At 37.4% G+C, this 24,367-nt stretch overlaps 1 protein-coding gene and 6 non-coding genes across 7 annotated transcripts; all 7 read right to left on the bottom strand.

The window, feature by feature from the left end:
- Window positions 1–820: 820 nt before the first annotated feature.
- On the bottom strand, window positions 821–891 carry trnag-gcc (transfer RNA glycine (anticodon GCC)). Its single transcript has one exon. It is a non-coding gene; the product is annotated as a tRNA-Gly (tRNA).
- Window positions 892–1,607: 716 nt separating this feature from the next.
- trnag-gcc (transfer RNA glycine (anticodon GCC)) lies at window positions 1,608–1,678 on the bottom strand. Its single transcript has one exon. It is a non-coding gene; the product is annotated as a tRNA-Gly (tRNA).
- A 1,224-nt stretch (window positions 1,679–2,902) lies between these two features.
- On the bottom strand, window positions 2,903–2,973 carry trnag-gcc (transfer RNA glycine (anticodon GCC)). Its single transcript has one exon. It is a non-coding gene; the product is annotated as a tRNA-Gly (tRNA).
- Window positions 2,974–6,884: 3,911 nt separating this feature from the next.
- trnag-gcc (transfer RNA glycine (anticodon GCC)) lies at window positions 6,885–6,955 on the bottom strand. The gene has a single exon. It is a non-coding gene; the product is annotated as a tRNA-Gly (tRNA).
- Window positions 6,956–7,922: 967 nt separating this feature from the next.
- trnag-gcc (transfer RNA glycine (anticodon GCC)) lies at window positions 7,923–7,993 on the bottom strand. Its single transcript has one exon. It is a non-coding gene; the product is annotated as a tRNA-Gly (tRNA).
- A 607-nt stretch (window positions 7,994–8,600) lies between these two features.
- Window positions 8,601–8,671, bottom strand: trnag-gcc (transfer RNA glycine (anticodon GCC)). Its single transcript has one exon. It is a non-coding gene; the product is annotated as a tRNA-Gly (tRNA).
- Window positions 8,672–20,399: 11,728 nt separating this feature from the next.
- rx2 (retinal homeobox gene 2) lies at window positions 20,400–23,664 on the bottom strand. The gene is made up of 3 exons (XM_053486964.1): window positions 23,275–23,664; window positions 21,260–21,516; window positions 20,400–21,001 (listed from the first exon to the last, which is right to left on the bottom strand). Exons 1-3 carry the CDS (start codon window positions 23,564–23,566, stop codon window positions 20,558–20,560), a joined length of 993 nt encoding a protein of 330 aa, XP_053342939.1. The 5' UTR covers window positions 23,567–23,664; the 3' UTR covers window positions 20,400–20,557.
- Between the last annotated feature and the right edge of the window lie 703 nt (window positions 23,665–24,367).

Below are 24,367 nucleotides of genomic sequence, written 5' to 3'. Positions count from 1 at the left end.
GATAATGAAACATAAATTATTATTGTCGCAGCAATCTTCTTTTTTTTGTGGTAATAAATTCAAAACATATATTTGCTTTACGACAGTCCACTTGTACCCCTCCACTGTTGCATTTATCTTACTTTTAACACATTGTTTTAAAAAGTTTTTTTGTTTTATTACATTTAAAGTTAAATAAAAATCACAAATGAATAATCCTTTTTTATTGCATTATGTTCCCGGTCTGATGTTATTAGGTCTTACCAAAAGTGGTCCAAGAAAGGAAAACCAATGAACCCGGAGACAGGGCCAAGGGTAGACAAGGCAAGGCAAATCACAATTGTATCTAGCATCTCTGGGATGTGCTGGAAAAACAAGCTTGATCCATGCTACCTTGATCCATGGAGGCCCCACCTGCTACCGACGGCTTGGTGTCAGATATAACAGCACACCTTCAGAGGTCTGAATATTTCAAATAAGATTAAGGATCTCATATGCTTCAGCACCAAACTACCTAAATATAAAAAACTCATAATTTTTCTATTCGGAAGGGCAAAGAAATGTCTCCTTGCATTATTTGCAAGTCCTTTCTAACTGATTGTGCTTAGAGATCCTGCTTAAAGTTATAGCTTTTCCTGCAACATATACAGATTAGTGATCCTCACACTACGTACAAATGGACTTGGTAATATCTTAGACAAAAGATAAAGAAAAGAAAGCAGTGCATTGGTGGGGAATCGAACCCAGGGCCAACATATACAGATTAGTAATCCTCGCACTATGTACGAATTGACTTGGTAATTCTCGCTTACTTAGACAAAAAATAAAGAAAAGAGAGCAGTGCATTGGCCGGGAATCGAACCCGGGCCTCCCGCGTGGCAGGCGAGAATTCTACCACTGAACCACCAATGCTTGGCTAAAACTTTTTTTCGGAAGATCTGCCTGCAAACTTTAGGCACGTTCTGATTCCCTACCTCATGTACAACAGTTAAAATTTCATGTTCCCTGTCTGCAGTGGTCAGGACATACCAAAAGTGGTCCAAGGAAAAATAATGAACCAGAGACAGGGTCAAGGGTGGTCAAGGATGTTACACTGAGATGTCCCACCTACAAGTACACCCCTTCACAGAAACACCATAACCTGATGGCAGAGGCCTATTTCAGTAACCACACTACAAAAAGGATCTTCTTCCCGCAGGCGATACGTATCTAAACCAGATCACTACATGGGACTAATCATCTTTGCGTTTTTGCACTGCACAAAAATTAACACTTATGGACATTATTCATCTGTTCACTCATGCACAGTTGCACATAACTTGGTATGCTGCAGACCGGACACTCATGGACATTGCAACATTTGCACATACATGCACAATTGCACACTTTCTGGACATTTCCATTTATTTCCATTTTTATTTCCATTAAAATTGCTATTTTGTCTTTTTGTACAGATAAGTTTTTATATTTCTTATATATATTTTAATTTTTTTATATTTTGTTCTATTTTCTTATGTTTCAGCTATTTATTTCTTGTTAATTATAAGATTTTTAAGGTTACGGGCGGTCATATAAACATTTCACTGCACATTGTACTGTGTATAACTGTGTAAAAGAAAAGAGTGCAGTGCATTGGCCGGGAATCGAACCCGGGCCTCCCGCGTGGCAGGCGAGAATTCTACCACTGAACCACCAATGCTTGGCTGAACAGTTCTTTCGGAACATCTGCCTGCAAACTTCAGGCACAATTTGATTCCTTACTTTGTGTACAACTGTTAAAATTTCATGTTCCCTGTCTGCAATGGTCAGGACATACCAAAAGTGGTCCAAGGAAAAATAATGAACCAATGAAAGGGTCAAGGAAGGTCAAGGATGTTACACTAACCTGTCCCACCTACAAGTACACCCCTTCACAGAAGGCCTATTTCAGCAACCACACTAGAAAATGGTTCAAGAATAGTTTAAGTTACACAACAATGAGTTTGCGGTGTTTACATGGCCTCCGAATTTTCCAGATCACTATCACGCATCTGTGGGATTTGCTGGAAAAACAAGCTTTATCAATGGAGGCCCCACATCACCTTCAGAGGTGTGGAGGAGTCCAGACCTTGACTTATCAGGGTGTTGGTGGCCAGAGTTCAAGTTCAAGTAGGCTTTATTGTCACTACAACATTTACATTTACATTTGGGCATTTGGCAGACGCTCTTATCCAGAGCGACTTACATTTTTATCTCATTACACATCTGAGCAGTTGAGGGTTAAGGGCCTTGCTCAAGGGCCCAACAGTGGCAACTTGGTGGTTGTGGGGTTTGAACCTGGGATCTTCTGAACCGTAGTCCAATGCCTTAACCACTACAACCATATACAGTTAGTACACAGTGAAACGAAACAACGTTCCTCCAGGACCAAGGTGCTACATGCAACATAAATTTACAACATAAATTAACAGACAGTAAACTAGCTAACCAAGAGGCCTAGTTAGCTGGCTAGCAGAGACAGGACAGAGAGACCTAACATAAATTACAACATAAATTAACAAAAACTAACTAGCTAAGTATAACATTTTTATAGACAACATAAAGTGCACATGGAAAGTGCAAACAAGAGCAACAACAAAGTGACGGTGCGCAACCACGACATAACAGAACATAAAATATGGTGTTGAGGTAGTGGGTAAACAAACATTCCTTAAAACAGCAGCAAGAATTGAGGAACAAGTGCAAAAATTGAGGAATAAGTTTAAAGGAGAGGGATCTTCTCAATATTAGGCAGGTGGTTATTTATTATTTTTCCTTTCTACTTAATAACAACTGTGAGGAACTGTAACCAAGAATAAGCAATTTCCCTCTGGGATTAATAAAGTTCTTAAATCTTGGTTATAAACACTAAACTAAGAAGCCCTCATAAAAGAAAAGAGAGCAGTGCATTGGCCGGGAATCGAACCCGGGCCTCCCGCGTGGCAGGCGAGAATTCTACCACTGAACCACCAATGCTTAGCTGAAGAACCTGTTGGGAGATCTGCCTGCAAACTTCAGGCATGTTCTGGTCTTACTTCATGTACGACTGTTTTTAGGGCATGTATCTGGCCTGCAGTGGTCGGGACATAACAAAAGTGGTTCAAGGGAAAAAAAAACAATGAACCGGAGACAGGACCAAGGGTGGCCAAGGCTCTCTGATGCTTATGGGAAATAAAGGCTGGCTCCTGTTGTCTGATCCTATAGAATAGTGTTTCTCAACTGGTGGGTCACAAAATCATGTCCAAACCAGTTGAGAACCACTGCTATAGAACATCTACTGCAACAATGAGTTTGCAGTCTTTTCTTGGCCTCCAAATTTCCATGATCCCAACAATATCAAGCATTTGTGGGATGTGCTGGAAAAACACGCTTGATCCATGGAGGACCCACCGCATAACGAATCTGCTACTGACGGCTTGGTGTCAAATACCACCTTCAGAGGTGTGGAGGAGTCCAGGCCTCGATGGGTGGCCCAAAGAGGACCTTCTCAATATTAGGCAAGCGGTCATAATATCACATCTGCACTACGATATTTTTCGATGCAAAAATGTTACGATATGTATCGTAGAGTGTTGGGGATACATTTACGATATGACAGCAGTTTAATCCTTTTGGTTGAGCTGCCGACGTGACCTACTCTGCAACAGCGTTGCGTGTGCTTTCATCGCAGTAGCAGAAATTGCTTAAACATCAGTAGGGCAACATGAGTTTGGCTGAAAGTGAAATTGAAGATGCCCTGTCTTTTTATAAGTCCATCATCTGGCAGCATTTTTGTTGTCCAGTCATGCGACAGGACGACAAAAAAAATTACTGAAAAAAAGCAGAGAATGTCATGGAATTACAACGCATGGTATAACCACGGAGTGTGAAAAAGGTTCGTGCTTCAGACTGGCCCGCTTGTTTAGTCGCACACTGGGTCTAACATAGCTGAAGTTTTAAAAGCGGCTGTACAAGAGTGGGAGCTTGATAGGACTCCTCATAGCACTGCAGTTGTTACTGACAATGCACGCAGCATGGAGGTGGCAGTGAGAGAAGCCGGGTTGTCGCCGCATATCAAGTGTTTTGCGCACACATTAAATCTTGCGTCGCAAGCAGTTTAAAATGTGCCTCGTGTCAGTCGATTGCTTGGACTGTAAGAAAAGTCGTGTCTTTCTTTCACCGCAGTGCCACAGCCACAGCTGTGCTCACAGAAAGGCAAAAGACGCTTGAGGTTGAATCACATAACCTTATCATCAATGTGGCAACAAGATGGAACAGCTCCATGGATATGCTGGAATGCTACCTTGAGCAGCAAGCGGCTATAACGGCTTCTCTTTTGAGGACAGAGGTGCGCAAAAATGCTCGTCAACTCGATACTCTGGATAAAAACGACATCACTGACGCAGAAGAAATAGTTAATCTACTTAAACCTCTAAAAAAAGCCACCACTGTCCTCTTAGATAAATAGAGCGCCACCCGGTCACTTATTGTGCCCTTGAAAGCCATGTAAGTAACCTAAACAAACATTTGTGTTTATGTTCAACAGAACACGATTGAATTTTTTTTATTTCACTGCTTAAAAAAGATCTGTCTAAGGTATCTTTAATTTTAAGTTTATGTTAAATTTAACAATTTTTTCACTGACACAAAGACATATTTAGTTGTTATTTTAATTACAGAATTTTTTTTATCAAACCTTGAAATGTGTATTGGATGTACAACAAAGAAAGTTATTGAAATTTGTTAGTTTTTAAAATAAATCTGTTATGTGAATTTCAGTTTTATTTTTAAATTTAGTTTAAAATATCGTGATACATATCGTATCGTGAACCCAGTATCGAGATAGGGACCGTATCGTGACCTGGGCATATCGTTACACCCCTACTTTTAAACAATTTTGGTGTGTTCTTCCATTTTTCAACAGAGTATATAATAACAACTTTAACTCTGATTTACGGCTCCTTCAAAAATAATAAATACATTTATAATAAATAACAGTTGGGCAATATTTCAAATAAGATTTAAAAACTCATATTTTAGCACCAAGTGCTAACTAATAAAACAGAAATAACATTTTTCTATTCAAAAAGGCAAAGAAATGTGTCCTTGCATTATTTGCAATAACTGAATGGGTGATTCTCATGAAACCATTAAAACACCCCGGCACTAATTATGTTAAATATAAATTGTGTAATTTAGTAATATAAAAAAAGATCAGAACAAAGACAATACTGTTCACTACCTGGCACAATGTGTCATTTTAACATAAGAATGAATTATTTCTCTATTTTACTGCATTTTCTGCTAAAATTCTCATTACCGCATGCATCCGGCTGTGTTTGAATGTGTGTTATATTCTAATTTAAACAAGTTAAAAAAAAATGTTTTATAAATAAATGGATGTCCTACTAGATTATTTTAGATAACAGAAAAATTATTTGCGAAATATTTACTTATTATAATATTTTTAAAAAAAGGAGGAAAATGATGTGTCCATGCTTCATGTTCTCATCTTTCGCAATATTTTTAAGGACTGTTTAAACACACATGCAGAATTTAAAATAAAGTTTGATTATAAGTGATGGAGCACATGGGACAGTTACTTTAAAATGGCTACCAGGTAAGATCATCTCTTTATAACTTTTAAGTTAAATATTAAATATTCTGTTGTCAGAGTGTTAATACGACATTTTGATTATCATTAACAAAACGGGAAGTTTTCTACATTTTTGATCATCATTTTATTAAGATCTAATTATATGCACTGAGAAAAAAATTAGTTAAGCTATTATAGCTTCTCTAGAGTTAGCAAATCATGAGGCACCTCATCCTCCGCAACACCATTCCCATATGCTGCAACATTTAAGTCCAGTTGTGTATGACTTTTAAATATCACTTATGAATTAAATATTAATTAAAATTTTGCTAACCGTTGATAATTTGCTTTATGATTTGTTTCATTGTAGACAGTCAGCAAGTGAAGAAAAAAAAGCTTTAGCAAAGGCCAGATTGACAAAGTTCAGGGGAAAAAAATACAGTAACCCAGAACTGCTCGAGGAGTACAGAAAAAAGATGACCCTAGCAAAAAAAAAAAAAAAAACACCCTACAGTGTAGGATTCATCATATCTCTCTTCACCAGTCCCTATCTTCTGTATCCTCAACATGTGAACCCACTAGCTTCATATTCTTATTTATTTCATCCATATACCTCCTCTTTGGCCTTCCTCTGTGCCTCCGGAATGTCAGCTTCATGTCCAACATTCTCCTACATATATATTTACTCTCCCTCCTCTAAACATGTCCAAACCATCTTAATCTGACCTCCCTAACTTCCAAATGTCCAACATAAGCTGTTCCTCTGATATCCTTGTTCCTAAACCTCTCCAACCATGTCGCTCCCAAAGAGAACCTTAACATCTTCAGCTCTGCTACTCCCACCTCTGACTCCTGTCTCTTCCTCAGTGACAATGTTAAAATATTTTTTTTAGCACACAGAACTCCCGACTCCTTTCTCCACCCATTCCAACCTGCATGCACTTGCTTCTTTACCTTTCCCACAATCTCCATTACCCTGGACTGTTGAGCCCAAGAACTTAAATTCCAGTAGCTTCTCACCTCTTTAACCTGTATTCTTACTGTTCCACTTCCCTAATTTTCATTGTAGAACTGTTGTGTAAAGCATGGTTTTTAAGAATTAAACATGTGACAAGTTCTGACAAATCAGAATGAGATACCGGTAAACCAAGATTTCATGAGAATCAGCCAGATGTGCTTAGGGATCCTATAGAGAACATATACAGATTAGCAATCCTTGCTCTATGCACAAATGGACTTATTAATCTCTTTGTATGAAGCAGTTTTGGCAAAAAACTAAACTATTGAGCTAATGACAAAGAAAAGAGAGCATTGCATTGGCCGGGAATCGAACCCGGGCCTCCCGCGTGGCAGGCGAGAATTCTACCACTGAACCACCAATGCTTAGCTGAGGGTTTTTTTTGGAAGATCTGCCTGCAAACTTTATGTACACCTGCTTTATGTTCACATGCAGTGGTCAGGACATGATCCAAACAAGGAAACCGGAGACAGGGCGAAGATTGGCCAACGCTCTCTGATGCACCAGGGAAGTAAAAGCTGGCCCATTTAGTTCGATCCAATAGGACAGCTACTGCAACAACGAGTTTAAGGAGTTTACTTGGCCTCCAAATTCTCCAGATCACAAACTTATCAAGAATCTGTGAGATATGCTGAAAAAACTGGCTTGATCCATGGAGGCCCGACCTTACAAAGTATCTGCTACTGGCGGCTCGGTGTCAGATACCACAGCACACCTCCAGAGGTGTGCAGGAGTCCAGGACTCGATGGGTGGCCCAAAGAGGACCTTCTCAATATTAGGCAGGTGGTCATAATGTCACAGCTGTTCATTGTATGTCTTATATCTTTCAAAGAATTTCAGTGTATTCTTCCATTTTTCAACAGTGTATATAATAACTACAACACATAACTCCTATTTACACATCTTCAAAAATAAATAATAAATAATTGTATAATAAATAACAGTTAAGCATGATGTCAAATGAAATTTGGATTTAGTGTAAAACACTAAGGACCAACGACAAAGAAAAGAGTGCAGTGCATTGGCCGGGAATTTATATTTTGTTCTATTTTCTTATGTTTCAGCTATTTATTTCTTGTTAATTTTTGTAAAAATTTTAAAGGTTACGGGTGGTCGTATAAACATTTTAATTTTAATAGTTTGAGAAACACAATAATTAGTTTGAGGTGTTTACTTGGCCTCTGAATTTCCCAGATCACCATCACGCATCTGTGGGATCTGCTGGAAAAACAAGCTTGATCGATGAGCAATTTCCCTCTGGGATTAATAAAGTTCTTGAATCTTGGTCATAAACACTAAATTAAGAAGCCCACATAAAAGAAAAGAATGCAGTGCATTGGCCGGGAATCGAACCCGGGCCTCCCGCGTGGCAGGCGAGAATTCTACCACTGAACCACCAATGCTTGACTGGATACATTTTTTGGAAGATCTGCCTGCAAACTTCAGGCACATTCTGATTCCTCACTTTGTGTAAAACTGTTAAAATTTCATGTTCCCTGTCTGCAATGGTCAGGACATACCAAAAGTGGTCCAAGGAAAAATAATGAACCAATGAAAGGGTCAAGGAAGGTCAAGGATGTTACACTGACCTGTCCCACCTACAAGTACACCCCTTCACAGAAGGCCTATTTCAGCAACCACACTAGAAAATGGTTCAAGAATAGTTTAAGTTACACAACAATGAGTTTGAGGTGTTTACATGGCCTCCGAAATTCCCAGATCACTATCACGCATCTGTGGGATTTGCTGGAAAAACAAGCTTTATCAATGGAGGCCTCACATCACCTTCAGAGGTGTGGAGGAGTCCAGACCTTGACATATCAGGGTATTGGTGGCCAGAGAGGGATCTTATCAATATTAGGCAGGTGGTTATTTATTATTTTTCCTTTCTACTTAATAACAACTGTAAGGAACTGTAACCAAGAATAAGCAATTTCTTGATTAATAAAGTTCTTGAATTTTGGTCATAAACAGTAAACTAAGAAGCCCACATAAAAGAAAAGAGAGCAGTGCATTGGCCGGGAATCGAACCCGGGCCTCCCGCGTGGCAGGCGAGAATTCTACCACTGAACCACCAATGCTTAGCTGAGAACTACTCCAAAAGATCTGCCTGCAAACTGTCTGCTCTTCTGCACTTTCTGGTTGTTCACTTCTTATAAAACTTTATTATTTACAACTACTGCACTGTATTTTGCAGTGAGTTTTCAGATATATTGATTAGTTTTGCTCCCATTTCTGGAGAGCTCTTTTGTCCACAAATCTTTACACTTCTACAAAACAAGCACAAAAGTTAAAATGAGTTTTAATGAGTTTAAAGTTCGAGCAGGGTCTTCTGGTCCATCCCCAGGTGCAATTAAAGCCTATATACAGTGGTTAACATACCTTTGGATTCTCTTTACATTGCATGATAGGTGGCCCGTTGATCAACATTCAATGTATTTTTTACATTCACCTTATGGTGGCAGCAGAGTGCATTACTACAGATAATTCGAATTAAAACTAGCAGCTAAAATTTAAGAGGATATTTTTTCTGACTACACCTGAAAATTAATATTTAGTCATACTTATTCAATCATATAAGTAAGCCTTGAGCTTCCATGACCTTACTGCAGGTTTTTTGATGGTCATTTCTTTCACTAGAACTCTCTGAACCAGTAGAATCAAAGTTGGTACCATCTTTAACATGTGCAAATTATTGTACCTTTAATTGATTTAAGCAAACGATTGTTACAAGCAATGTATTACTAATGATAGAAAGAAAAATACATTGATAATTTTTCATTTGCGTCCTGCGTATTTCATGCATTTTTTTTATTTATGTTGCAGAGGACGCATTCCCACAGGACCAAAGTACAGTCTCTCAGCTTTTAAAATCGCACAGTACAAAGTATTCATTTTTGTTCACTTCCACCAGTTACCATCCTGCAAACAAAAAAGGAATTGAAACCTGACACACATCAGCAAACAATCACCTCAGCTTTTGCACATAGTGATGAAAACAATTACATCCTTAATAACTTTATCAACTAAAACAGTCCTTGCTAACTTTCTTGAGACCCATGGTAATATGTCTTCACTAAATCTTGCAAAAAGAAAAAGAAAAAACACACAAAAAATTTAACTCGTGTCGCTTAGGTTTTTAGTGATGTAAACAAGTTTTAGTCTGTTAGGTCAGGTTTGTTCAGACGAAAATGCATTGTACGCCGATGCGAATTTTATGCGAAAATTCAGATGGGATATAATTTGTATGCAGGGGTTTCCCCCTTTTTTCCTCTCCCCTAAAATATTAATCACAGTCAAGGATATTAATATGCAACATTAACTGGAAGTAAATACTGATTAAAATCCAGCTTGAGAAGTTGCCTGAGCGGACCACCCGATCTGCACAACAACTTGGCACTGTTTTTTTTTTTTAAAACACCGGATGCTTTTCCCGTTAAAACCCTGCATCCAGTGGCGGGGATTTGGCAATCACCCGGGAATTAAACCCAGGCCTTCTGCCTACCACTGAGCCACTAATGCCCCACAAAATATAGCAAGAGCACAGCATATATTATTATTAGCTTATGAATATAACACAGTGTAGTATGACTTTTATTTTATGTTAATACAGTAAAATGGGAGGGTTGCGTATGGGAGGGTTGCGTACGGAAGGGCATCCAGCATAAAAAGTTGTGCCAAGCTTGTGTGTAGATCTGATGGCCCACTATGGTGACCCCTTGCTGGGAGCAGCTAAAAGAACAAAAACAACAACAGTAGATATATAACAAAATAATTCTTAATTTATGCCAACATAGCTAGTTGGAGAGTCATTAATTTTTTGGCATTTTAATTTATCAAACAATTATTATTATTATTATTATCATTATTAAATCAAGCATATGAACTTGACCATGGAGGAGAGGAGGAAGATGGCCTGGTCTAATGAATCATGTTTTCTTTTCCATCTTTGAGACGGCTGTGTGTGTGTGTGTGTGTGTGTGTGTGTGCGTGCATTTCTTACCTACTGAAAAACTTACATTAGTATACACTATGGGAAGAAGATACACGGCACACATCCAAAGGTCTTGTAAAGTCCAGGCTGTAACTCTGTGTCTCTCACACAGACACACACACACAGACACAGACACACACACACAGTGCCAGAGAGTTAAACTGAATAATTTATTAATATTAATGCTTAATGCACCTGAGAAACAGATGAACGTTAGACCATTAGCCAAGAGCTAGCAAAGCAACGTACGCGAACTTGACGCTTTGCTAGCTAGCTAAGTAGCTAGTCATTAATTAATGTTTTATTTAGACTTAGTTTCTTTTTATTTGAATGACTCCAAGCAGAAACACAGAAGCCGACAAATTAATTAGTCGTAAATTCTTACCGCTGTTTAGGGTCTGTTTCTCCTCTTCTGTCTTTTTATGTACTGTATTAATTAATATTCAGTCGTTTTTCCCTAACAGGTGACGGACATAAACGCAACAAGATCGCTGACGTTGGTAAGATAACTTGCAGTTTCCAACCTGTACCACTAGGGGCGCACTGCGACTCCGTGACACAGAAACCGTATTGACAAAGTGTGCATTTTACAGATCTACTTTGAAAAGTCATTTGAAAGTCTCTGATGGTATAAAAAACAAATAGACAGACATAAAATGTGTACCTGAAAAATAGATTTAAAAAAACAAGAGAGCGAAAATTTCTGGAGAAATTTTAAGTGTGCCTCCGCGACGGCCGGGTCACTCCTAATGAGCGTGGATACCATCTAGTGCGTGGTCGAGCCTTCCGTTGCATCATAGTCGCAGCCGTGATGTCACAGCAGAACAGGTGTTCCGGGAAATTCAGTGTCCCTATGTTTCCCCGGTCGCGCGCAGAAAGCTTGTGTTCTCCACACCTTTCCGTATCCTTCCGTGTCTTAACAACAACTGAACAACTAACGTGCGTAATAGACATGCAGCTACATAACTGTGGGATGATGTCACAGAACAACCCATGAAATGATGTCACAATACAAATTAATAAACTCAATGGACTTAATGCTTAACCAATTGAAATAAAAATAAACACAACAACAAATTAAAAGAATGAAATATGGCCCTTACAAGATAACCTATGCAAAATAATCGAGTGTCTTTTCGCTTTTTTTTTGAAGATAATTCAGATGTTTTTTAAGCCGCTGCAAAAGACTGGTTTGCTAAAGTACTGACACGCAATTACTTTTATTACTATTATGATAGATGTGATACTGATTAATTCTAAATATATTTAAGGTTATACTTATATGTAATTTATTTTAGCATGTAACTCAAGGGTAGAGTGCAAACACGTGATACCCCACTCAAACATCGAGTTTTTATTAAACCATCTGGTTACATATCAAACACAGGTACAGGAATTATAGGACACCACACACATAGTTTTTGATCTTATTCACATCTATCTATCTACCTACCTACCTACCTTAGCACCCGCATATGATGGGGAAACATGATATCCTGTATGGATATCCATGATAAAACTAACATACATAATTGGCACAGCACCTATTATAATAGCATTTTTACATTCAATAATGTATCTGAATTGGTTGTTTTTCTTTAATTTCACAAAGTATGAAAATGATACCCAGGAAAATATGTTTCCCATACTTCAATTGAAAAACATTTTTTTTTTAAAAAACATTCTGTCCATTGTGTTACCTGTGCCCCATGTATACATGTCTCTGAGGCAATTTCAGACATCTCTGATACTTTCACATCCAGTAGGAAGAGGGAAACAGATTTTCCTGATAATCAGGAAAATACGTTTCCCATACTTCAACTTAAAAGTCAGTGTTTTTTAAAACATTCTGATCACTATTTTATCTTTGCTACGGGCACACATGTCTCTGAGTCAGTTTCAGACATCCCTGATACTTCCACAGCCAGTAGTGAGGGGGAAACAGATATTCCTGATGATCAGGAAAATACGTTTCCCATACTTTAATTTAAAAGACAGCGTTTTTTAAAAACATTCTGATTACTTTATCAAAAGTGATCAAAACATTCTGATTTCATATTTGTTACAGCACACATATCTCTGAGTCAGTTTTAGACATGCCCAGAAAAATAAGTTCCCCACACTGAATTTGAAAGACAGTGCTTTTGAAACATTATTTTATTGTGTGTGTATATTACATATATATATATATATATATATATATATATATATATGTATATATATATACACACACACAGTATCTCACAAAAGTGAGTACACCTCTCACATTTCAAGGGACAACGTCAAAGATATGAAACTCTGATAGAATGTAAAGTAATCAGTGTATGTCCCCTCAAAATAACTCAACACACAGCCATTAATGTCTGAGCTGCTGGCAACAAAAGTGAGTACACCCCTAAATGAAAATGTTCAAACTGTGCCCAGTATCAATATTTTGTGTGGCCACCATTATTTTCCAACACTGCCTTAACTATCTTGGGCATGAAGTTAACTAGAGCTTCACAGGTTGCCACGGGAATCCTCTTCCACTCCTCCTTGATCACGTCACGAAGCTGGTGGATGTTAGACACCTTGCGCTTCTCCACGTTCCGTTTAAGGATGCCCCACAGATGCTCAATAGGGTTTAGGTCAGGAGACATGCTTGGCCAGTCTAGCACCTTTACCCTCAGTTTCTTCAGCAAGGCAGTGGTTGTCCTGGAAGTGTGTTTGAGGTCATTATCATGTTGGAATACTGCTCTATGTCCCAGTTTCCGAAGGCAGGGGATCATGCTCTTCTTCAGTATGGCACAGTACATGTTGGCATTCATGGTTCCCTCAATGAACTGTAGTTCCCCAGTGCCGGCAGCACTCATGCAGCCCCAAACCATGACACTCCATTGCACAACATTGCACTCTACCCTTAAGTTACATGCTAAAATAAATTACAAAGTATAACCTTAAATATATTTAGAATAAATCTGTCACATCTATCATCAATGTACGTATAATAAATGTAATCGCGATGTCAGTACTTGGCCAGCAAACCAGTCTTTTGCTCGGCTTAAAACGTCTGAATTATCTTCAAATATATGAAAAAAGCGAAAAGACACTCGATTATTTTGTATAGGTTATCTTGTAAGGGCCATATTTCATTCTTGTAATTTGTTGTTGTGTTTATTTTTATTTCAATTTATTAGTTAATCATTAAGTCCATTGAGTTTATTAATTTGAATTGTGACATCATTTCATGGGTTGTTCTGTGACATCATCCCACAGTTATGTAGCTGCATGTCTATTACGCACGTTAGTTGTTCAGTTGTTGCACGTTAGTTGTTACACGGAAGAATACGGAAAGGTGTGGAAAACACAAGCTTTTGACCATGAGACTGAAAGCTAAAAGATACAGTAAAATGAGTTGTTGTAACTGTAATCTGTCGAAGCTATAGAACACAGCAAACGACTTGTCGTGACTACAGTGGATTTATGCAAGAAACTGTAACAACCGTTGTACTTTGATGTTGAAAATAAAACAAGAGACAAAGAAATCAACAAACGTCTGGAGTCGTGAGTGACACTGTGTAACAAGAGAGACACGCGTCAGAACTTGTGAATAACATGCACGTACATATCTGTTTAATTCACAAAGTTCGTAAAAACACTTTAAAACGAGAGAAAACTGTTAAAATCCTCGTTCGCCTTCTCAGCGTTAGGTAGCGAGTGACGTCATGATTTGAATCTACGCGCGCAGTGAGCGCGACCGGGGAAACATAGGGAAACTGAATTTCCCGGAAAACCGGTCTCAATGTTATGTCTATGGGCCTTTTCAGGGAGTTTTTTGGGGGGAATATTGGGAGCACCGCCCGACGGCCCCCCCACCAAAAGTTATACCACACCATTCCCAAGCGAGCCGCACGGAACGATGTAACATACGTGTGGGTCGCCTCAAGGCTGCGGGGCGAGAAACGCTGCAAAGTTTTAGGGATATAATAAACCGATTGCGCAATGATTTCTAGGGAAGTGTAATAGTATATAATTAGAGAGCGAAAATTTCTGAAGAAATTCACTGCTAATGTGCGTGGACACCATCCAGTGCGTAGTCGAGCCTTCCGATGCATCATAGTCACGGCAGTGATGTCACAGCAGAGGCCGGCCTCAATGTTAAGTAGGTCGCCGTCGCCCGCACAATTAATAAAAAAGAAAGAAAGAAAGCCATTATCACCATGATGTTATCTGGGGTCACATAAAGAAGAAATCAAACCTAATTAATTCCGCTTTGTGCCTGTATTATTGCCACCATAAAACATGTCCTCCTAATCAGCGAGTTAATCACAGGCTGAGCACAAACATCAAAACAACACACACACACACACACACACACACACTCACACACACACAAGCTATCTATTTTAATCAGAGCACATCTGAATACAAGGAAAAGGACAAAGCTTAGTGCTTTCCAGCACACAACATGTAAGGCAAAGGTATTAGATGAGTCTTTTCTGGGTGGGAACATAAAAATGTAGCTATAATTTTCACGGAAAAAAAAAATTATAAAATAAAACTTTAATAATTCCAGAGGGTAATTGTTTGTCTTTGGTGCAGTCGCTCACTGTTTAAAAGAGAATTCAAGGATGAAAGGGAAAACAACATGATTACATTGAAATCAAGGGCAAAATAAAAACTATAAATGCCCCACACCTTTTCAGACGAAGATTTCATTTAGTCATCTTTTATGTATGAAAATGATTCCACACGCTACCAGAGCCACTCTTTCACAATCTAAGGCCAAACTTTCACAATCTAAGGCTAAACTCCATCAATGTTATTATCTTGTCATTCCGTACATTGAGGTCGTCAGCTGACTTAATTTTCTTGCCACATAAAGTTGTTGAGTCTAGACCTGACCAACTGATAGAACCCCAGATCATAACACTCCCTCTAGAGGCTTGTATTATGCATGATGATCACTTCACTCAAGCTGAACTCATCAGACCACACAACCTTTTTCCATTGTTTCAAAGTTCAGTCTTTATGCGGCTTAATTGAGTTTCAGTCATTTCCACGAACTTTAGTGGTTTTCTTTTGTTTTGCAGCTCAATAATCTGACACTTCTGAAATGGCGTTTCTTTTTCTTTTCTTTTTTTTGCCCAGGCAATAAGTGTAAGGTCACAGAGTACAAACACGGATAAAGTGCGGTAATTGTACAGTAATTGGTAGTAAATAGATCCTTTACTTTAAATATGTTTATATAATAAACAGAGAAAAGTTGTACAGTTTAATGGTCACTGGAAGAAAGAATCTCTTGGCAGTGATCAGTCTCTGGCTGAATGAGCTCCACTGATCTGCCAGCACACTGTGGATTGGGTGAGAATAATTCTCAAGGATCGAGTGGAATTTAGCCACAACATGAACAAAGACAGCATTTTGGACTCTGTTCGACTAAGAAGGTTATTATTGTTTGTTCTTAGACATGCACACTTTAACATTGTTCTGTTTCCTAATTAACATTCAATCAATCAAGTCTTTACACTGTGTGTTAAATCTCTGGCTTATTCACAGCCTGCTATAACACACTGCTTTCTGTTTCTACTTCACAAGCTCTGAACGACACCCTCTTTCTTACTTGGGCCCCACCTCAGTAATGATGCTTGCAGTAATGACTGAGCTTTAGTTACTGTCCCTGAGCCTGAAAAAAACAGATTTGGTGTTTGTTAGTTTAAGGATTAACACTTTGGGGTGGTAAAAACATCACACCACCTGCTCTTATACCACAGCGGTTTGCCAACAGCTACATTTTTATTCATAAAATAACAGAATTTCATACTTTTTGGGAAGCTCCTAAGATTAGTTCCAACTATTTATCACTTATGTTGTAGCAGTGTTTTTAATTTTTTTATTTATTTTGTTATTAAGACCAAAAAATGTGATATTGAAAACTGGAAAGTGTACCTACTGACAATTATAAAAGTTGACACCTGACATAAACTACTGATATTGTGTAAACTTTCTCATGCCTCTATCACTTACATTACACATTTTTTTACCCATCCCACACTCACACACACACTATGCTACCTGATTCCTTATATGGTAATACTTCCTAAAGCTTGTGTCTGTACATGAAGAATCATATTGTGCAACCTATTGTGTGCCTGTCTATCTCAGGTTCTACATATGACTTACACTACTGCTCAAATGTTTATCAAGGGATCACTTTCTAACTCCATGGTTGTTCCTGACTTTTCTTTCTTTCTTTCTCATCAAGCAAGAATTCCTCCTATAATTTATTTTAAGAATTAACAATAGTTGAATAATTAAAGAGTGGTAACACACATGTAATAACATATTAAAATGAATGTATTAAATAAACCTGGGATATGAATTACAGCTGTAATTATTGTTCGAACCTCCGGACATAAAAAATGAACTCTTTTACATCCATAACCTCAAAGCAGGAATACTAAAAACTGTAACATCATGCTAACTTAATATATGTGATTATTGTCTCACTTTAAATGGTAATCACTTGGCCAGGTGTTTTTTTTTTTTCAGTGTAAACCGACCTGTTGCTCTCACAAACCTACATTCATTTATCAGCTCATATTTATTGTTATATCCACATGTCTCTGATGCCCCTCCCTTCTTCGTCCCCTGGAGAGGACTGATGGAGCGGAGGCTCATCTCCCTAACAGCCTGGATCTGAGCCACCAGCATCAGCAAGGGAGGGGGAGCTGGGTCCGTGGTGAGGGCAGGTCACTACTTACTAACCCTGGACTAATGATGATGAAGGGACTGTTGTTACGCCTAGCTAGCTTTAAACACTGAGCCTTTAAACAATTAAAATAACACAAAGCATGATTAGATTTAGCGTGCATATTATTTATCAGGTTATAATCTATTAATTAAAATAAATCAAATTAAATAAATATACACATTTAAGTACATGTACCTGACATTTTAGCATAAATAATTCATAATTAATTGTATTAAAAAATATGTGTGTAATAATTATTTTATTCATAAATATATTAATTCACACAATTTACAATTATCTAACACTCAGAGGATTTGGTCCTCAAGGAGATTTACACATTGATATTATGCTCATTTTAATAATGGCAACAAAGATAAGAATGTATTTAATTATGTAATTAATTAATATGTTTAGTGAGTTTTACATAAACATAATTTTTAGCTTTATTTAACACTATTTATTTTTGTTTAAATACTATGTAAAAGTATTAAGCCGCCCCTCACTTCTTCATAAAAAATAAAATAAAATGAATTGAAATGAAATTAAATGAAATGAAATTAAATTTACAATACTGTGCAAAAGTCTTAGGCACCCTGTGTTTTTGTAGAAAATTTGTTACACGTGTTTATTTTATGACTTCAACGTTAAGTCAGTACAAATTTTTTTTTATAATTTTCCTACATTAATATGTTAGAAAAAATTATGATTGTACAGAAAAATATCTGTAGGCCAATAAAGGAAGCAACATATTGTGTACCGGATAACATTTCTAGCAAAAAAAAAAAAAGAAAGAAAGAAAAACATCTGGATTTTGCATGCATGAAAGAAGAAGCAAATGCAACAAAAGGACTGTGGCTGGTTCTGCAGGACGTTCAGTAAAACTAAGCATCTAATTCAAAACACAATTGCATCAGAGAGTATATTTTAAGCAATGTGTTGTCTGACTTATTGACTTTGCTTCATTAATTATTGTTGACAGATTTTCATAGTAACGTTTTGTAATTGAAAGTATAGAAACTTGCTCTTCAGCACTTATGTGCACGTGCCTAAGACTTTTGCACAGTACTGTATACTTTTGCCACTCTACTCTACTCCCTGCCATTCAACATTTTTTTTTTTTTTTTGCAGCACAGAAACATGAATGAGATACGTAATGATCAGAATGATCAGTTTCACAATTAATGTAAGAGACTGAATGACAAAACATTTGACTGGTTTGAAGATGTTCTCAGAAAATCTTTAATAGTCAGTTGACTTTCACATAGACAATCAAACAACAAGTAGATAAAAATAGAAAAACTCTGAAGACATTTTTTACACATTGTTAAGCCGTGGATCTCTGTAACAAGAAACAATTTAAAGTAAGTCTTTTATAGCAATTGTTAAATTATTATATAAGCAGTACAGCATATTTAATGGGGAGGGAACACATCATAGTTGTTTATTTAAGTGTTTTACTTTTCGGTATTTAATCACAATTTAAAATCAAGCAGTTCTATGTCTCTACAAAGGAGATCCAAGTTATGCCATTTGAACTATTTTCATAACTGTTGTTAGTGCAAAAAAAATTGCTAAAATCATGAAAACAAAGAATGACAGCTTACAAAGCTGCATGCGCAGTCATATCATTCATAAGATCCAAGCAGCCAATGATTCATTTTTCTCATTAGCATTTTCATAGTTAACAAAAGACCATAATCTTTGGCTTTCTCATTGAAACCCTAATATTTACACTTAACACAGAAAAACCCAACCAATGTGTACACAAAAAAGTTAGAGTATCTAATTTTAAATTACATTCATTTTATAAAACAATGAAAAATACTATACAAACTAAAAATAATATCGACTCATGATTAAATAATTTTGCTACTGCTCTTTAACCATCTGTTCTTTACACGTTTGACTCATTTTGCTAAATAAAAAATAATAACTCAGCATTCGGCCCCACTTCAATATCCTGTTCACTCTCATGTGAGGTCACTCAACCGAAGCGATGCCTATTAGTCCAGATCTTGTCTTTTTATTTTAGTCTCAGACAAAGAGCAGCGATCAATAACGCTGAGCAACAAATGAACAGAGAGTACTGCCAGACTAAGCGTCTCTCCTTCTGCATCCGTACACGTACTCGCTATGACAGCTACACAATCAGCTAATGACCTCATATCCTTCAGCAAGCTCTAGGGGTAGAGAGGTCATTTCTTTAAAATGCCATACAATCAATGGCTGTACTGACAAAAACAAAGCTTGGGCAATGCTGTCTTTACTTATAAACGATGCAAATAAAAAAACTCCACAGTCTCAGTGAATATTCCCTAACCTTGCACTTTAGTGAATTTTTGTGCCATATAAAAACAAAAAATTCAGTCTCTGACCCAGTTTTAATCAGATGAGACAAACTCCAGCACTGGTCATAGTTTAATAAATACCCTCAAATCAGACTTGTGACAACCAAGACAACCATCTATGTATTGTACATGCTATACTAATATATACTAACATGCTCCAATCTACAGTATTAGAAAATTATAGTTGTTTATGACCATCCATAAAGGAATAACAATATTGACAGTCAAAGCCAAGATTAGGCCAAGATGTGATCCAAAACACGCACTGTCCTAAATTAGGGATTAGTGTTAGTCTGTGTGAAATAAGGACAAGCATTAGCCTGTGAAAAAGCAGTAATTGTTTTAAGTTTTGTTTTAAGACCTGAGCTCTGTCCTGGCTTTGAGTCTGGTCTTAAGATCTTTTTGTATTGACTTCTTGGCATTTGTACTTGTCTCAGTCTTGGGCATTGGTCTTGCTAAACATGGTCTTAGCCTAGGCCTAACAGCCTAATTATTTGCACGATGTATGAATGAAGCCAAGTAAGTAGTAGAAGATGTTTTTGGTCTTGATCTTGACTTGCTCTCATTTTAACTTGTAAAGATTCAGTCCTCACTTGGTCTCAATCTTGAGCTTAACAATGGAAGTCTACTGCCAAGTTTACTTGCCACCCCAAACCTGACACCTGATTCCCTGAGCTACCTTTACAAAGGACAAAAATGGCCTGGAAAATGACTAACAAAGAAACGTGTAGAGGCTCACACTGAAATAGTCCCAAGTCCTGGGATTTATAGTCCTCGGATATCCCATGTTGCATACCATGAATAATAACAACCATGTTTGTTGCTTACACACAGTTCTAACAGGTCCTATAAAACGGTACAGTGTACATCTTTACAAAATGCGATCCTCGAATCACATGGGCTGCCAGGTTTTGTCCATGGACTGAATGTGTTCCTTGGCCTTCATCCTCAGGGCTACAATGCTGGAGCTGCGGTCCATGTCTTCGAGTGGATACTTGTCATTGAATGCTGGTTGACACTGGTATGGTAATGGAGGCATGGGCTGCATTCCCTGCGCTATACCTGGAGTTGAGTTAAGAAAGCCAGGGTGGCTCGGGTAAGTGGGCTGCAGACTTTGGGTTGGACCCATGAATCCTGGGATGCTGTGCATGGGAGTGGCAGTGGAAAGGGGTGATGGTAACCAGGAGTCTAAGGGCAAGGAGTTGCTCATTGGCCCCACGTTGGAGGGCATGGGAGGTCGGTTGAAGGATAGCATAGGTGAGTCATGGAGCTTCATGCTGCCGGTGTCAATCTTCTCCTGACGCCGCCATTTTGCACGTCGATTCTGGAACCAGACCTGGAAAAAAAATTCATGCAGATCTACTTCAGTGATCAAAAGTAAAGGGTAAAGGACAGTAAGATAACAACAGGCTAAAGCCCTTAAGGATTAGAAATGGGACTCTTAAACAGCCAATTAAACTTAACTCCTATAACAAGGCTTTGGTATTTACACTGCCTAATGGTTTCTATTAACATATTATCTCTTCAGTTTAACAACTTACCTGGTGCTACTTGGTTTGATCCACAAACTAAAGTTTGTCTCAACACAACGTACCTGCACTCGCACTTCTGGAAGATTGACTTTCATGGCCAGCTCTTCTCGACTGTACACATCAGGGTAGTGGGATTTCTCAAAAGCTCGTTCCAGCTCATGCAGCTGGTAAGTGGTGAATGTGGTCCGGTTACGACGGTGTTTCTTCTTGGGTTGGTCTTCTTCTAGAGGTTCGGGAGATCTGCTGTCACTCTCCACACCACGATGTTGAAGATCTCCAACATCAGCTTGACATTTATCATTTGAGAAGAGGTCTGAATCTGTAGTTGAAAAAAAAAAAAGCATTCAGCAACACCAGGATACTAATCATCGGCCTAATCATCTGTCATTATCGGCGTTTATTTATCGCTGGTTCATGTTGCAAGTTTTTATGGTCACTGTATGGCCTGACCAATAAGGAATATTTCTTTAAAACTGCTTAGGTACAGAAACTAGATTGAAAATGAAAGCCAGAAAGCCTAGAAAACTATTCCTTAAGATTATGCAAGAACGCCTGGCTCTTTGTAAGCAAAAAATAAAGAAAATGCACAGTTCTGTATACCAACAGTAAATTATATGAGATGTAAATAAAAAAAAATCTGACTACTGTCGCTGAATTGTTATAAAATCCTAGTATTAATGCATTCGACATCATGTCTAACAACACCTTTACTTATAATGCTCACCGTCTTATGGGTTACCTCTTTCACATACTATAGGTTACATCATATAATTAGATTAAAACCCAAACTTCTTTTCAACAAGACATGAGTTCCTTCACATCTCTCTGTCTGTCTGTGTAGTTCTCCTCACTAATCCCTAAACAACCTAACAGATGTCACCTGCTAAACCTGCGACAGCTCATTTGGCCTTGGCTCGTAATCCAACTGCTTTAAAATCTTTCAGCCTGTTTACCTAAACGACAAGGACCTGCTTGGTGAAGATTTTTATTTCCACCAAAGTAAAGTAAAGACTGATGGTAACCACATGTTAAAGCAGGAGCTGAGCTGAACTTACAGTAATTAGATCAATCTAATGAAGTTAACCATGATTATCATCTGATAGTTGTTTTAGCATGCTGGAAGCGTAGCATCCTGGTAGTAGCAGGTGTGACTCTTGATAAGGTCTTTCTGTGATTAGTGGCCTGTGAATTTATTTATGTCCCCCATGCATAGTTTCGTTGATTAGCTCCGCTAAGCCAAACGGATTTCATGAAAAATGAATACGATGATAATGTGTTGGAACTTCAAATTAATATAAAGTTGTAACGAAAGTTTTTTTTTTTTTTGTATAAAAACTGTGCCAGTATTCGATTTATATGGATAAAAATAACTTATTGTTTTGGCTTGTGTTGTAATTGCTGAATGATGCATTTTAAAAGGAATTAATTAAATAATAAATATTAACTAGGCTAAAAGAGTCTAAATTCACGTTTGACCAGATTGTTTACATTATTAAAATGTAACATAATGTTTTTTTGTTATTAATACAATATACAAGATAAATAATATATTAAATCTGAAATTGTGTCGAACTGTTAGATTTGCCAGTAGTGTACTCTTGTTCGAATTATTTGGTTCATGTTAAGAATTTAAATTTAAATTTCTGATCTATTCCATAAGTTTTTTCCCCCTGCTTTTCCTATTCACTTTACTGTTAAAGTGAAATATATATATATATATTAAAAGAAAAAAACTCAAATTGTGCTCAGTACAAATTTTTTACAAAGAAATCAGAGAAAACATTACAAGTTTTTTTTAAGGTCATCTAAACTATAATTAATAACAGTAGTTTCTTCTGTTACTATGAACAGTGTGTTATGTCAAATTTTATAGTGAGCATTATCATGGAACATTTTAGCATTTGAGGTTTAAACAGGATGTGACAAGTTTCTTCAATCGATAAGATTTTAAATGATAAAGTTATTAAATCTCCCAGGAAAATGCTAATTTATTTCTGAACTATAACTCATAATAAAAAAAAATCCATTGTATACTTTGATAATATGAGATGTTCGTGATTAAACACTATTTCCTCACCATGATAGGAAGCCTGATGAGAGTTTTCAGACATGCTGGGCAGGTGAGCAAAGGGGTCAGAGGTCACCTGCTTCCCCTGTTCCACCAGTACGACTCCGTCATCTTTATGGCCCTCGGCGGGTCCCACAGGGTTGAGCAGGGGGTCCTGATCCTTACTGAATCCCAGAATGACGTCGATGCTGTGCAGGCGCCCGCCCATGGCTGATCCACCTCCTTTACCCAGGTCGTGGTAGTTGTCTGACGAGAGGTAGCCATCGTCCGCCATGTTTATGGAATCCAGAGACAAATGCATTCGAGGGCAGGAGTGTACGTCCAGAGAAATTTGGGGCAAAATTTAAGGAATGTAGTTAACAAACTAGAATAAAAAAGTAGTCATCGTATGTTCTGAAGAGGCTTCTTAGGTTTCCTGTTGGAAAAGAGATCAGTGAGGTTATAATGTTCATGTTATTATAGTGATGGAGAAAACCAATTGAGGCTAATAATATAGCAAAATTATTTGTTTTGTGACATTTTTCATTGTTAAAAAATGGCGCAAGTGAATTTTTTATTATTTAAAGTGGTTATTATCTTCTTACACACAACAACCATTAATTCCTGAGTAAAACAACCCGATCCTGTAAATAACTCCCACAAAAAACGAGGAATATTTACATCGCCCAATGTGCTGGGCGGCACACAGATGGATCACACACTTTGTTTCTGTCACTGCATTTATTTGATAAATTTAAAACATACACATAACTAAAAGTTTATAACAAATAAAATTTGCCTGCAAAATATCTCTTTGCAGAATATTTACATTTCTCATTAAAAAAAGTTTAATAATTCTCAGGGTTTATAGTCATATTTTATACTACTACTATATACTTACTCCCTTATTACTACTATTCCTATAATATTTCCACCGAATATGAAAATAATAATGCAAAACTTTGTTTTTAAGAACTTTTGCGCTCAACAAGTGGTTACTATTATAAGACTTAAGAAAGTTATATTTATAAAATTTGTGTTTAAAATTTACAGAGCTGTACAGTTTGTAAAATAAATTCGAAGAATGTTTTCATTCTTGCGATCAGCCACTAGTTTTTAAAAA

Source organism: Clarias gariepinus, chromosome 25, assembly GCF_024256425.1.
Source record: "Clarias gariepinus isolate MV-2021 ecotype Netherlands chromosome 25, CGAR_prim_01v2, whole genome shotgun sequence".
Taxonomy (NCBI): domain Eukaryota; kingdom Metazoa; phylum Chordata; class Actinopteri; order Siluriformes; family Clariidae; genus Clarias; species Clarias gariepinus.
Note: the sequence above shows the minus strand (reverse complement) of the source record. Positions and strands in the feature narration are given on the sequence as shown.